This window comes from Python bivittatus, unplaced genomic scaffold (assembly GCF_059951505.1).
Source record: "Python bivittatus isolate LINGU-HERP-01145 unplaced genomic scaffold, Pbiv_v1 ctg000060_np1212, whole genome shotgun sequence".
In the NCBI taxonomy this organism is placed as follows: Eukaryota; Metazoa; Chordata; class Lepidosauria; order Squamata; family Pythonidae; genus Python; species Python bivittatus.
In genome coordinates, this window is record NW_028277044.1 from 3120342 (window position 1) to 3136931 (window position 16590).

The 16590-nt window shown below is 36.7% G+C and overlaps 1 protein-coding gene across 8 annotated transcripts in view; it reads left to right on the forward strand.

Annotated features, from left to right (window-relative positions):
• The window catches only part of LOC112542233 (uncharacterized), a 377107-nt gene that overhangs the window by 107400 nt on the left and 253117 nt on the right, over nt 1-16590 (forward strand). Inside the window, exon 4 of one of the 8 annotated variants that reach the window (XM_088136460.1) lies at nt 1550-1661. The exons of the other annotated variants lie outside the window; for them this stretch is intronic. Within the exon in view, the coding sequence (XP_087992586.1) occupies nt 1550-1643 (94 nt within the window). The 3' untranslated portion in view covers nt 1644-1661. Of the gene's footprint in view, nt 1-1549; nt 1662-16590 lie in introns of those variants that run through there. 8 annotated transcript variants of the gene reach the window in all.

Here is a 16590-nt window from a genome sequence, read left to right on the forward strand (position 1 = left end):
GTCCTAGTTCATCCAGCTAAGAGTGTCTTTTACTACGGGCCTCTGTTTATAGGTGTGCTTCAGACATAGAAAAGTACCAGTGATAAAAAGTTGCTCAGTAGGATAATATTCAGGTCAAATACTATCACTCTTCTTAGAATCAAACTGTTTCATTCCATAATGTTTCCAATTATTATCATCTTCCACCTTGAATTGTTCTCATTCAATTACATAAAAGTGAAATTGCTTTCAACATTTCTTTCAAAGAGAAGAGAATTTCTTGTGTTGTAATATGATGTTTCTCTACTTTTTTTGGTAGGTTGTGTCTGTGTTTCTGTAAGTGAGTGAATGTTTTCTGTTTCATTTCCACAGTCATCTGCAGCCTCTCAAGCTTCCCACTGAGCCATTAAATCCCAAGGGGAGGCATAAGTGGGAACAGTGCTGCTAGAAAGCTTCACAATGATGGAAATATATGGAAGGGAAGAAAACATAGCACCTTCCACTACTTCCAGTACTAATGTAAGCTACAACAACAACAGCAACAGCGAAAACATTGTCCTGAGAAAGAGATGAAGAGCCTTCTCTGTAGTGATATCAGAATTTAGTGTTTTGCTTTCTAGTGAATGACACATAGACACTTATACATACACATGGATATTTATAATGAACCCTTACACAAGACAGTTCTCTTCATATGCGCTTGGGTTTCTTAACTGATGTCTTTCCTTCGCCATCATTCTATTAGTATTCCACCAGACATGGAAGTTGGGAAAAGTTCATTTCAGGCCATTTTTAAGAATGTTTGTTTGTTTATTTATTTATCAAATTTATATATGCTGCCCATCTTACTATACAAGTGACTCTAGGCAGCATTACAGATAAAAACTAAAAAATCATAAATGTGCGTGTGTGTGTGTTAAAAATTACAAAAGGTTAAAATTAAGCTAAAAAGTTAACAGTACAATGCAAACTAAAACGTAAATTTAAAAACTTTTTTTTTAATTTACAGAGATCATGAAGTGGCATATTCACTAGCAGCATTGCAGCATACAGAAATATGCAAAAACCAGTATCTCATTCCTAAGCATCATATGATAAGCATGATTTCCGTAAACCCCAGCCAAATTCTCTTATCAAAGGATTCAAAATGTTACCCTTCAGACTTTAGCAGCTTTGCATCTAATAATGTAAAAGTAATTTTACTTTTGAATGAAAGAAAGAAAATACATATCAAAAACTGCGTATTACATATAAGATGTTTTAAACAGATCTTATAAACGTTGACCATACCTGGTAACATTCATCAATCTTTCCATTACATAGCTAAAGAGCCAGCTCACAAATAGAAAACAAACACATTTTGTAATCCCTCAAATCGCCCATGACTCCACTTCCCTTTCCAAAAGTGCATCATGTATGATGATAGAAGTAGAGGGGTGACCCTTAATCTAAAGTTTTGTGCATTTGTGTTACTTGTTCAATTACATAAAAGTGAAATTGCTTTCAACATTGCTTTCAAAGGAAAAGAGAATTTCTTGTGGTTGTAATATGAAGTTTATTCTCCATGTAGTATGAAGAGACAGACTTCATGGATGACAAGGAATGCTGATACTAAACCTACTGACAAGGTTTACTGCCTTTTATTCATACTGTGTGCCCAATAGAGAAAATACAAAGCCGAACAAAAGAATTTGGTATTATTACATTCTTCTTTTCAGAACTTAGAAGACTGATTGATTGTTTAGTGAATTAAATTAATAAAAAATATGTTACAGTAGCAGTTTCAAAATCACCTGTATGGGTCCTTTATTAAGAGCTTTGTCCCCCACTAATCATTTAAATATGAAATATAATGAAACAAGTCACTTCTAATTGATTCAGAATTTAATAGGAATTTTATGCTGGAGTTCAGTGGAAGGTTCATCCATAGTGAACGATATAATTTGATGGGCATAAAATAGAATTAGAAGAAATTGCATTTGGAGCTGAGAATTACAAATCCATGTCCTGTAATAGAAAACTAAATTAACCAGTATTCACTTTTTCTTGGTGACAGAAACCTCTATTTTCCTGTGCTGTACTCGATTGTATCACCAATTTGAACTTTCTGATTTGTTTTAAATTGGATAGTTCTAATTGGCACAAATCCCCACCTTTTTTGTCAGAAACAATTCAACTGCACAAGAGAAGTTGCAAGAAGAAGAAGAAGAAAGAAGAGGAGAAACTCCACAGTGGCAAATGTGATTTCTAATGACACAATATGCTGCAAGGAATAGTATATGTGTACTTATTTTACAGCATGTTTCATACCTGATATCAAAGTATATCTCTAGACAGTAAAATCCTAGCCTTTGGTCAAATCAGTAGAGCAGAATAGGATCATATACCATGTATCTCTACCTTTTTAAGAAATTGCTGGGGCTTAAACTGGACCTCATCTATTTTCCTTACAAGGTGAGTCACAGAACTGCAGTGGGCAGGGGGAGGATTATGTGTGTGTCATAATGCAAATGATACAAATGATGACTTAGAGTACATATTTACATCAAATGTCACTAGCCAATCATACAACTGCATTATTTGCACAACAAAGTCATAACTTCTATCTTTATTTTGACGCCACCATACCTAGTTATGGATGCCTATGCCTCTGCTTCACAAGGCCTACACAAAATAGGTTGGCTGCTTTTCTACATTAGGCAGCATTTCTTAGGCCAAAGTGGTAGAGAGAGGGAGCTGAATTAGTCAGTGTTTGTGTGTAAATGGTATCATTACTTGTGGAAAGGTTGATAGGATTCACCTTGACTTGAGCACAGGGGCAGGTCCTAGAGATTACATTACCAAATGTTTGCCCTACTCTTCTGGATTCCCAGATATATAGACAAGCCGCTCTCACCTACTTCTGTAAACCGTGTCAGGGTAGAACTCAACTTATTCTTACAGGGCGAATGTGTTCTCCTTATTTAAAGTCAGAAAGAGTTGGGTAAGACAGAGGTCTATCAAATAAACCTTCCCTTGGGTGAATTTGCTTTGTCTAAGGGGCTAACAGAAAATAAAATCCATACCATGCCAGGGATTCCCAGGGAAATGTCTTGTAAATAAATATTGTATTTTTGTTTGCAACTGACTAGTTCTGTCTTCTTTCTAGTTTATTCTTTAATAGGGCTACCAGATCAGAGCAGCAAAAATCTCAACTATTACTAGATGGCAGCAAGTAGTCATAGAAAGTCTTTGCTGCCATCTAGTGATTGTATGAATGTTTGCAGCCTAGATCTGTTCTATTCTTCATGACATTGACTGAACTGGAAATTAGAATAATAATTTTGGGAGTTATCTTAGTTAACTGTCAAATTGCTTCATGTAATTTGTTGCATATTTCTTTAAGAAAGAAAACAGAATCTCTGGAAAAGGGGCCTGTCCTCTGGAGATGCAATCTTTATGTTAGTATTCAGATTGAGGTGTATTAATTGCTTTAAAATATATCACAAAATGGGTCTGCCTCTCCCATAGATGCAGATGTTCCAGCTTGTAACAGGAATTCTCTCCAGTGGAGTTTGCATTTGGCCTTCACTCTCTCTACCTTTATAAGAGCAGCCAAAACTTTTGCCAGACTTTTCATTGTACACTGATATTCCCCAGAGACTTGGAAATACTCCAGAGTAGAGTAGTAGATCACTAGGAATTCTGCAAGAGGTTGCAGGGTATGGAAACAGAAATGAGCTTAGTAGTCCCCCCCTTTCTGAAGAGTGTGTAACATCATGATATACTACTAAGGAAAACAGCATGAACCACAATGGTGCTATGGTGTTTTCATCACTGGGTCTCCCCTCTTCATCCAATGCACAATCTGTTGCACAGAGGTCTGCGTACCTAATATAGGATTTATGGCTAAATAGTTCTGGCCTGATTCTGTTCATTCAGAAGTACTGAACACAACAACCTGGACTGATTCTGCTCCTTCAGGTTGGCCATTGTTCTATCTGGACAGAAAAGAGTATAAGAAGGCTTCATGTTCCACTGGAGCATTGCCAAAATAGCTCAGTCATTGGCAGTGAAACAAACAACAACAACAACAAAAAGAACAGTCCCGTACAAGTCAAGCCATTTGGGAAGGAGATCAAACGACTAGATATTTGTACCTACAGGATATGGATGGGAGGTGGTTGATGTGTTTGCAGTTTCTTACGTTCAAATCTTCATTTATTCACAGATACTATTCATTCAATAATACAAGCCAAATCACAAGTAGCACACACACCCCTCCCCTTTCTGCAAGCTGCTAGGCAGCCTTCCAGCCAAAATTCCCATAGGCCCTGTATTAACAGCCATGCATATAGTAGAGCGATGTTAGAACACTGTGAGAAACGGAGCATTGAGTAACCTTGGATACTGCTACAAAAACTTGGCAATCATTCTGCATTTTGTATTACCTGCTGCGTGCACACACAGCACACACACACTCATGTGCATACACAGTATACATTACATACCCCATTGCTATAACATCTTTTTGGCATGCTTAGTTGAGATTTAGGATACACTGCCAGTGGAGTTAATCAGAGGGCTACAGTACTATACGATAGAGTTAGTGTTCAGTTCCCTGTGAGAGGAGTAGACAAGCTCTGAGCTATACAACAGAGGTTGTTCTGTCACAACCTGATAAGCCAGCTAGTGATACTGCAGGGTCAAGCCAGTTCCTACTTTATATTGCAGTCTGGCATCAATATTCAGGTACAAAATGTGTGATGTTTTCATAGTGTGCATGTGGTAAAAAGAAAACACTTGGCATGTGTTCCTCTTAAAATATTCAGATGTTACACGGACTTTGATGTCTATGGTCAATTACAACATGTAACATTGAAACCACACCAAAATGGCTGGATAAAGATAGATCAATACTCTACAGAGAGGCAAATGCCAGGGGCCCATTAGAAAGAGGAAATAAACAAACGAACGAAGCAGTACATGAGTGTATTAAGAGAACATGGAAAAGAAGGGAGAAGCTAGTCAGAATGTGGAGAATACTGTATGTCTAACGTAGGAAGAAATCAACAAGGACCTGCAGGGCATTTAAACCAGGACCCAGGTGGTCTTCTATCAGTTATTCTGTCTGCTCCTTGCCTGCAACCTTTTGTCAACCTTGTATGGTCCAAATGGGTTGCTACAATTTCCTGAACTCCTGCACAAAAGCTGACATCTCTAGAGTCACCAAATTGAGGAAGATTGTTCCAAGTTGTTAAACAAAACAGTGCGCCAATACTTCAGTGGCTGAACTGACTGATTAAGTGATTCCAGGACTGTGTTTCAATGAGCAGTTTATGGGAATTCCTGTACCCATGGGTGTCTGTGTGGAGGGAAAGTGAAGAAAAATGTGTCATGATATCACAACACAAATCCTTACATACTTATATCCAATTTACATACTTGCATTAGACCTATGTATGCAAGTACATAAGGACAGGGTTGTGTTGTAGCCTTGTTGCGTATGCTGTCATTTTTATGTCATCATGCCTGGCTGTGGATGCCTATGACATCATTCCCGAGAATGAGTTTGGTTTCAAACAGGATGGCTGAAATTGGCTTAAGTATCAGTGAAACAAGTTTTTAGATAAGCAGTTTGTCCCTGTACAATTTCTATTAATGACTGCCTTTTATTGTTGGAGGTAAAAAACTCAGTTCCTGCTTATGGCATGCCATAAGTAACAGTGAACTGATGAATTGTATTAGTAAACTTAATAGGTGGTATCTTTTTTAAAAAAGCAAGAAAATGGAAAGAAAAATCTTTATTCAAATACAATGATATGCATTGTTTCATTTTAAGAATTATTGCTAAATTGTGTGTAATGCTGAAAACTCAACAAAATATATTCTGTTTCCTGTGATGTGAAACAATTACATATAAGGAAGAATTGCAAGAGTTTAGACTAGAGGCAACAATCATATATTAAAATGAAAAATGGAGGCAAGCTACAAAATACAAGTCACAATGTACTATTGAAGGGACAATAAGCTAAAGTTTAAATGTTTAATGTTAATACAGGTTTTGCTTTCACACAAATGGACATTTTTATATATTTACAAATATTAAAGCTATATTAATGCATTTTCTTTTTGAAAAGCAAAGAAGCTTTTCCATTAATCTTTAACCTTCATTAATGGAACATAAAGTAATGTGTGTATGTATCAGTTTGTGTGCATGTGTATGTGTGTGTGTGTGAATTATTTGGTTATGGATATTAGATGTGAAGACCATAAAGGTATACAGAAAATATTTTTGATTGATTATCTGCCACAAAGTCAATGGTGACTCTTAGTGACCACATAGATAGATTTTCTACAGGTCTTCAGGTCTTCCAACATTGTACCCATTGCTGTTGTAATTAAGTCTCACCACTTTGTTGCTGGTCATCCTCTTCTTCTCTTTCCTTCTATCTTTAGCAGCATTTTATATAACCCCAGAGAGCTGGGGCTTTGCATAACGTGTCTGAAGTAGGATAATTTGAATGTGGTCATTTGTGCCTTGAGTGAGAATTCTGGGTTGATTTGTTCGGTGATTCATTTGCTTCCCCCCACTCCCCTTGGCTATCCATTATATTCTTAGGAGTCTTCTCCAACACTAAAATTCAAAAGTGTTGATACCATTTTTATCCTGCTTCTTCAAAGTTCAACTTTTGCTTTCATACAGTGTCACAGGGAAAACCATTGCCTACACAATTCTGACCTTTGTAGGCATAGACACATCTAAGCATCTGACTATTTTTTATAAGGCCTTTATTGCTATCTAGTGCTAACGTGCAACACATTTCTGGACTGCTGGTTCTTTAGTTGACCCTAAAAGGCAGAAGCTGTCCACCACTTCAGTACCTTCATTGTCAATGGTAAGGCTGGTTGTTGTACATATTGCCATTAGTTTGGTCTTCTTTAAAGTATATTTAATCATGCACAATTAAGTATTGGTAAGAATCTCACATTCTGTCCTTGAGAATTGCACTAAAATTTTATTCTTGTTTGAAAGAAACTTGGAAAGCAAACTCTCTTACTTCAAGTTGAATGAAAGCTGGAAGGAAAAATTGCCCATGATTTTTTGGCATGGGTCTAATTCCCCATGATGTTCTCATTTTTTTTTTTAAATTGCCGTTTTGTTCAAAACATAACCAGTTTAAAATGATATCTTAAGCAATTGAACAATACATAGGGATAATTTTAATTTTTTTAAAAAACTGATGCACTTAGCAGTACTAAACTCTGAAGGCTTCTCTTCACACTTCTTGAAATAGCCATGGAACAATGCTTTTATATGTATCTACTAATACAAACGACTACTTTCATCAAATGAAAAAGTTGGATATAAAATCTCAACCCTCAATTAAGCATGAAGTCTAGTATAATACAACTGCAAATAAGTCCTAATTTAGTTTACTTTCTATCTTGATTTCATTACGGCTCATACGCACCTCCCATGGCAGCCAACATAGTGTTGCCTTTCTGATATTATATAGTAATGGTAATTTCAGCAGTATCATTTCTCTCCACTCTTTTAACATTTCAGTACAAGCAGAGTTTTGCTTAATTACCAATGTTCTTTATACCTGGTTGCTTCTAAGTAATGCTTCACTGTCCCCAAAATGTGTCCTGGGTTTAAAAAATCACATTGGTTTATTACCTGGAATGGTTAAATCAGACTAGAGCTTAATGCTATTCGGTTATTAATTCCTTGCATTGTCTATTGATTGTCTGATATAAAAGAGAAATGTCCAAGTGGTTCTGCTCCTATTCTTGCGTGACTATCATTACTCAAAATTGGCCATTTACAAGTACTCTTGAGCAACCGTGATGCATTTGTAACTTCAGATGTGTTCTTCTAAGTATATGATGGGGAATTATGCCTAGAAAATTATTGGCCCAGAAAATTGGAGGGCACAGTTATAATTACCAGTGAATGATTATTTGTGGCAATAACCAACATAAAGCATGAATATGCATGAACATCACAGAATATGTCTAATTAGAAAGAGATGGCATTTCATATCATCATCACTATACTCTCAATATCACCAACACCAAGACATTTCAGTTGAAACAATTGCCTAATTTTCATTTATTTTTGAAAACAGCAGGATATGTCTATACAGTATTGCAAGTTGGATCTTTGGTGGTGTTTTAAGTAGATGGGCCCAGTTCATGTTTAGAGATGTTTAAACATTATTACTTTTGTTATTCGAAGACAGGGATAATAACCAGGGTATTGAAATGTATATTTATGTATATATGTAATTTACATTGTTCAGCAGCTAATGTATTATCTATTCAGATATCAGTGCCTATCAAACACCCAACTTCCACACCAGCATTTTAAAATGTTGATGCACATTGATACACAATTTCCTGCCTATATCCATTTCTTTTCCCATTCCTGCTGGTTTAGAGAAGGGTCAGCCCTACTGAAGTTTAAGGTCATTGTAAAGCCAATATTAATCAGTGTTTTGTGTGATTTTTAAAAGCTAGATACAAGGAAACCCATCCACGGGCTGGTGTGTGTATGTGTGTGTGTGTGTGTGTGTAATGTGATTGCATAATGGCAATTCTCTTTGTTTCTATTAGTGTGCATGTATATGTGAAAATGATAAATACACACTCTTAATTTAATGGATGAATATGCTGATCTTTTAAAAAGCTGGACATTCTACTTGACACAAATAGAAATGTGCTAGACAATGAACGAATTCAGTATTTTGTTCACTGATTAATGTTGATCAGTTTCTGATGTGGAAGGAACCTCATGTTTTTTTGGTACATTTATTCCCTTGTGTCATCACTCAGTTTCATAATGGCATGATTTGGCTCTAGTTATATGACACTGCATTAAATTTCATACATACTCAGTGGTTCTATATCTCATAGCTTAGCTTTCAGGACTTGGAGATCTGCATAAAATAAAGAAGGTAATAGCTGATTAGGATATTACCATTTAATGTCTTCTAAATCAGTAGAAATCAATCATATTAAGTACTATAAGAGCTCTTTTAACAAAAAAATTCTATGGATTTGAATACACAGGTAGTCCTCACTTAACCACTGCCCTGTTTAGTGACCATTTGAAATTATGACAGCACTGAAAAAGTAACTTTATGACCAGTCCTCACACTTATGTCTGTTGCAGCATCACCACAGTCACGTGATTGAGATTTGGGTGCTTCACAATTGGTGGGCATTATGACCGTCATAGCATTCTGTGGTCACAATCGCCATTTGTGCACTTCATAGCCAGCTTCCAACAAGCAAAATCAGTGGAGAAGCTGGCAGTAAGTTGCAAGTTGAGGTCACATGATGTCTCACTTAATGACCATGGCGAAAGTGAGGCTGTAAGTCCATCATGGTCACACAATGTCTCATTTAATGACTGCATTGTTTAGCGATGGAGTTGCCAGTCCCAATTGTGTCATTAAGCAATGACTACCTGTATTTGAATCCTTATATCTTCAAAGGATCTTTGTGTAGGGAGGAGTTAAGGATTGGGTACAGAGATGGGGCTGCCAGTAGAAGGGAATAGCAGGTTTTTCTCCTTATGTAATGGGAAGAAGAAAGAATCTTGAGGAACAGGAGGAAGAGCCTCAACCAAGACAACAGTCAGATAAACGAAATCTGAGTCCAGGGCAGAAATGTAATTTGAGAAATAATCTCAAAAAGGACTTTCCCTAGTTGTCATAAAGATAAAGGGGGGGGGGAGTGTATTCAGACTTGCCAGATTCTGTTACTGTAATCTTACAATAAAGGTAGTATTGCCATTCATAACTTTGATTTTCTAGTCTAGTCTACCTTGAAGGGCTGACACCTATGGATATTCTATGTTAATTTACCTTATTGTTCAGGAGAGTCCCTAACCCTCTGGAAATGCTTTTCAGGATTATGAACTGATATGGTAGAGGATGGAATGGGAACACTTCTTTCTATGTTTTTCCTTAAGTTAATGTATAGTAAGTTCTAAAACTATGTATTCTGTTGAGCATGAAAGGTAATGTATACAGAAAACAATAATACAGCATGGAAGGTCATTTAGAAGATAGATAGATAGATAGATAGATAGATAGATAGATAGATAGATAGATAGATAGATAGATAGAGGGAGAGGGAGAGGGAGAGGGAGAGGGAGAGGGAGAGGGAGAGGGAGGGAGCAATATTACTGACACTTTAATGCACAGAACCTGTATAAAAGGTGGAGGAAGCATAGAACTTTGGTACAATGCTTTAAATACTCAATTAATGGAGCAGAAACCCAAAATAGTTTAAAACCAGCTGAGAATAGTTTTCAATTTTTCTTTGGTTGGTTGTTATCTGTAGGTTATCACTTTATCAAACGGTATTTACATAATTAAAGCCAAATGCGGCTTGGCACTGGGAATACCTTGTCAAGCATGTCTATGCCTATCTGGTTCAAACACTGAGAGAGGACCTGCTCCAACGTCCTGGTCCTCCCTCCTGGCAACTCCAGGTGATCATCTGTTTTTTAACTGTTTCTGATTATTTTTTTCCCCATTACAATTATATTGAATTGTAGGTTGTTTTAATATATGGAGATATTGATTTATCTGGATTGCTCATGTATATTGCCCATCATTGTTCAGAGTGGGGCAATTTAGAAACTGTGTCATATAAACAGGCAAAACAAACAAACAAACAAACAAATAAATACAGTATGACATCAAGCATTTTACTATACAACATGTAGTGGAGATTTCTAAGAATATAGAAAATTGGCTACCTTACATCTATCAAGATGATGTTAGAATTGTTTCACTGCAATAATTCAGATGTGATTGCTACAAAGAAGAGCTACATAGAATGAACAGATGCATATCAGCTTAGAGGACAGTAAAACAAATTTCCAATATCAAAAAATATCAAGAAAGCATCCTGATATCAGGAAGCTTATGCGAGAGTCTTGTGACCTTTGGGATTGACAAGTATCTTCCAGAGGGCATTCAGTTTGCTTCCCAAAAATAAAATAAATTTGACTTCTACTTCATTGTCTTTGTCTTTTTTTTTTTTCTGGTCATTTTCTTCATCAGAATTTTTTTTTTTGAAGTTAGATTCTTCATTGTTGATATTATTGTTTTCTGACAATCATGGTGATTAGTTAATTACATGGTAAGACAGAATATCAGTTAACTCTCTTTCCAATCTCTTGGGTAACTTCTGAATAAAGAATAAAGGAGTGTGAAACCAGTAATTAGATCAGCTTTAGCCAATTTTTCTTAAGCTCTTACATCTTAATATACCTCTCTATTTGAAAACTCATTCTCTTCTTAACTATCGTATAATATCGCAAATCAAATGTATTATTGCTGAAATAAACTTTTGACCATTATTCAGCTGTGTGTTTACAACATTTAATTCGAAACATTTTATTTTATGATGGATTGATGACCAAAGAGTTATGGTAATTCAGGTGAATAGAATCTGAAAGTCTGAAATACTGACTTAGATGCCTGATACTCAGTGCCTCCCCTTCCCATTTCTCCTCTTCCTCTACTTAGCATCTGAGCCTTTTTAAGAATTGACAGCAATATCTTTTATTGAAAATGTATCTGGAATGGATGAGACAGAGTAATGTAGCAATGCAATGGGGTAATCAAACACAATATGGACAGTGGTCATCCTGACCCTAAATGAGCCAAACACACAGCAACTTTCTTTTGCATCACTTTTATTCATTTCCAAACAATTTTCTTGTTTTGATGACTTTTCATTTAGTTGGGCTGCAGACTAACCCCACCCTCTGCCCCCTCTTCATCTTTTATTCAGTGAGCAGTTTGTCAGACTAGAAAATCAAAGAGCTGGATGAGGGGAGGGCAGTTGCAACAAGCTGAGTTTTGCTGAAAGCCAAGTGGTATAAAAGGTCTTAATATTATGTTTTATAGTCAGCAACTTTATAGATTGTGTCTCCCCATCCTTTTCCTTTTGAAAATATGCACCATTTTTAATTGTATCTTTCTGTTTCAATCTCTGGCATACAAATTAGGTCTGAAAAGATGCCTATGAGTGATCAGTTATGTGGGTAGAATTATTTAAATACAGGGGAGATTTGTAACAGACCAATAACTGTAGTGGGAGTTATAGTGGGAGCTTAAATCTGTATACATGCTAACGTTTTATCCCCTGATAGGGAACTCTATGAGTGAAGTTAGACTAAGAGTAACTCAAAGTAATTCGGTGAGCATCTATGGCTGGGGATGGATTTGAATCTTTATTTCCCCAGTCCCAGTCCCAAACCCTAGATGTAACTTCTATATGGCATTGACTCTGTCAGCCATGCCATAGCAGCTACACAGCATGTGGTCTTGTTGCTTTACAAAGGAGCTATAATGTTTGCTTCTATGTGCCTTCACAAAAATAGAATTAAAGTAGTTATTTTTTTTTTAAAGTGTACAGCTTCTGAAATTTCAGGTAGGCATACTTTTGATAAGCTATTCCATTCAGACACTGTTCTGCTGAAATTCAGCTTCCAAGTTACATCCACTGGGTTTTGCCTACTGTTTCTTTCTCCCAAATTTATTTTACTTCCTTTTGACTATTCTTTATATGGAGGAAAAGGAGGAAAAATCCTTAAAAAATAACATGACCCCCTCTTTTCCCGATTCCCCAAATTATAACTCATTTTAAGTTTTGCTCTGCTTCCATTTTGCCTCTTTTTAATGCACAGTGTGAAATTAAAATGCAGTGAAATGAGACAGAATTCCATGAAATTTGCAGTGGTTGATTCTGGAGTGCAGACTAACTCTGGCCAGGTAAATTGATGGCTTTTTGTGCAAAGGAAAGAAGTGATGCTAAGGAATGATTACGGCCCTTTCTGAAGTTGATGGAGTGGCTACTGAGGGCTACATATGGGGAAAATAATAAGACATTTAGTCGTATTTTTCTTAGAAGAAAAGATTGCTTCTTAAACCAATCAGGTACAGATGACAACCACAAAACTATTTCTTGCTTCTGAGGGTAATAGATGGAAAACAGTGAAGAGAGGACTCAAAATGGCCAAACTGAGGATCCCCATCAAATTGTCTCCATTCCAATCCCAAGTGGGCAGTGATAATAGTTTTATCACAAGCATCACTCTGATTTGAAAGTAGACTTTCAGCTAATGTATCCAATATTCTCCTTTCCTCCTCCTCCCCCTTCTTCCATTAAAGCATGTTACAAAACAGTAAAGTCTCCTCTGAGTCAAACTTGTCTTCAGACCCATGTAGTCTTCACAACCACAATTTGGGAGTGGGTTTCTGCTGCCTTCATCAGAACAGGTTTTGTTTTTGTTTTCCCCCTGCTTCCAGGGAATTCCTTGATGGTTTACCAACCAAGTAATATGTACAGTAGGTCCAGTCCTGCTTAGCTTTTGAATATGAGCCAATTATGTCTATGAATTGCTACTTAGCTGGCTATTCTGTTAAAACAAACAGACAAATGATATTTTAAAATCAATGTTGGTCTCTGGTAGACTCTGGAATTACATATTAGAGGTGAAATTTCATGGAGGATTTTGAATTAGAGACAGAGCTATTAAAACCTCAAGTTAAAAAAAAAATCCAAATTGTCCCAAATCTGCTCTAGGTTCAGATTAAGTACTGTGTTAATATACAGACCTAATCACTGAACATTGATTTAAGAATGATAGGGTCAAGTGGGATCTTTTAGAGTTATCCTGATGTCCAGGCAAGATGCTTCTCCTAAGCTAATCATTCTATGAAGAAAGAGAGAGAGAAAGAGGTGTTTGTTTTCCATTGAACCTGAACCTATCAGCAATTGGTTTGCTGTATCTCCATCATCAGCTACAACTTGAACTTTTAGTCTAGGACCAAAATGGGAAAAATATGGCCTCTGCACCATCTGCAACCCAATGGAGGATTGAATATAGGGCACCTCTAACCTCTCAAGTGGGTTAAGCAAATAATTTGAACCCATTTTTTTACATTGCCAACTAAGCAGGTGCCTTACACTTTGAAGAAATTAAAACATCCATTGTATTCCTTTAAAACCCTCAAAGTTGTCCTTTCCCAAATTTGCAAAAAATTAAAAAAGGCTATTAGGGGCCCACTTAACTCTGTTGATTTCTTTTCTCTACTTGCTCTTCTATTTAAAAGAAAGTTAAAAAAAAAAAGATTGGAGGATTCCACTGTTATATTACAGTATAGATTTTTTTCAGATAGAGCTATAATACTGATGTGAAAAAGTCTCAAGAATGTTAAGAATGTTTCTCCTGCTGAAGAAAATATCCTGTAGTTTATTTGGGAGATGGAATTTTGTCAATACTAAATACACATTACTTGAAAAATAGAATACATTTAAAAACAAAAATAAAATATTTTAATAAAGTAAAATAATTAAGAACAAAGATGTCATCCACAGGTCCTCAGCATGCTGGAGAAATTGTTAGGACAGCCTTCTAAACCCCAAAACTTGTGAATTCCTGTCTAAAATCTGAGCTGATTCTACCTACTCAAGATAATCACTTGATTCATTTGCACAAGGAATATTGGAGAATTTCTTTCCCACTTCAGTCTTATCTGAAGAAAATGTCTCCTTGAGCTCTGATTGTACCCTGCATCTTTTATTCCTATTTTATTGCTCTTTGATCAACCTTCTGACTTGTCTGTTATCCTGATTTACTTTTAGAATTTGGTTCTGGCTTTGACCTTCAGTTTTGATCCTCTAGTGCAACTCTTGACTTGTGCCTACATTTCATCTTTGACAGATCCTGATTAATCATCTCATTCATTGTCCCCCCACTCTGCCCAGAGATTCAGTATACAATCACAAATTAAAGGAGAGGAAATGCTTGTTGCCTTTGCCTATGGAAAGGACAAAACATCTTTGCCATGTGGCATTTTGGACACAACTGTTCCCCATTCTTGAAAAGTCATCAGTGTGCACTACATTTCCCATTTACCAAGCTCATCTTCAGCACTTTTTTTCCTCATCAAATGTCACAGAATTGAGAAATTGAGAAAAGATATGCAAGTCAGATTGAAGTGTGGTAATTAGGACCAGTTCTGACCTATTTCTTATACTATTGTCATTGAAACTGGTGTGTAATTGCTCTATATGAAGCCTTTAAAATTCCTGATTTGCCAGAAAAAGAGCCTGACTTTTTTCATAAAAGAAAAGAAAAATACTTTTCCACTATAGCCCATACCTTCAAAAAAGCTCAGTGTAGTCTCTTCAGTTTCTGACATCTCATTAGATGTTGCATTTCACTTCTGCTAAATATACCCAGGTCTCAAATTGGCAATGTAATGAAGCTGAAACTCTGAGCATTTCAATCATTTATTTCCAGGGATCTGCAGTAATGGCAATCAAGCCATGTTTTGTGCTCCTAGAGCTTAATATCTTAGATGTTCATGTGTCCATTGGCTGTTTTTGCCTTAGAAATAGGATATTTAAAAATCAGCTTTATAATGGCTGATGCTTAAAAATATGACAACCAAGGGCTGAGTGAAAATTTCCTGATACAATTAAGTGAAAGGCAGATAAAATGACATAGTTCACTGGACCTTTTCCACAATAACTGTTCTATGCTGTCGCACCCTGTAATCAGATGCTTTTTTTAAATCCAGAAGCTTCAATATCAGGTTTTAAAGCAAGGAAAAAACACTGGGCCTGATGCTACTTTATGGACAGCAGAACATAAAAGTCACTGCACAATACATGAAGTTTTTGCATATGTCTAAAACCCATAAGTTTTGCAATTAATTTGTTATTGATACAATAAAATACAAATGAGGAGATGAAGTACTGAAAAAGAAGAACAGAACATGTATGCCTGTCTGTGTGCTTTCTCATGCAACTGAAACACAAAAAGGTTACAGTTCCACATCTGTAGTGTCTCAGCCAGTGGCAGCACCTGGATAACATCATGCATCCCTAAAGCCTAAGCAGGGTCAGGCAGGTTAGTACTTAGGTGGGAGACATCCAGAGAATGCCTAGTCTGGAGGCTAGACTGGGAAGGAAAAATAAAACAAAGGAGGCAGAAGACAATGGCAAACACTTCCACTTTTAGTTGCCAAGAAAACTGCCTAGCTGTATCCTTGAAGTCACCAGGACTCAAGCTTGAGTCAAAAGAAACTTTGCCACATCTCAGGTACCACTCTGCAAAAATGTCATCTGTTCAGTTGGCTCTACTGTCCAGCTGATAAAGACATTGGAACCTTGTCAAGAAGAAGAGGGAGGACATACTTGGCACTGGACTGTAGGAATGACTTCAGTCTACTGCAGATTAAATGAGGGGAAAAATCCACCTCCTGGAAGAATGGCTACCTACTTCTCTATTGTTGTTAAGAAAGCTACATATATATATGTAGCTGGCATTGTGTACAGGAACATCTGCACAGTGTATGGGCTAGACCCTTCCAGGTCCAGATGGGAGATTCCATAGAAGCTTGTGGAAAATAACAGGGCTAAGATCCTGTGGGACTTCCAGATCCAGACGGACAGGCAGGTACTGGCAAATCAACCAGACATTGTGGTAGAAGACAAGGACCAGTAGACAGCAGTGGTGATAGATATAGTGGTGCCAATTGATAGCAACATCAGGAAGAAGGAGTAAGAGAAGCTGGAGAAGTACCA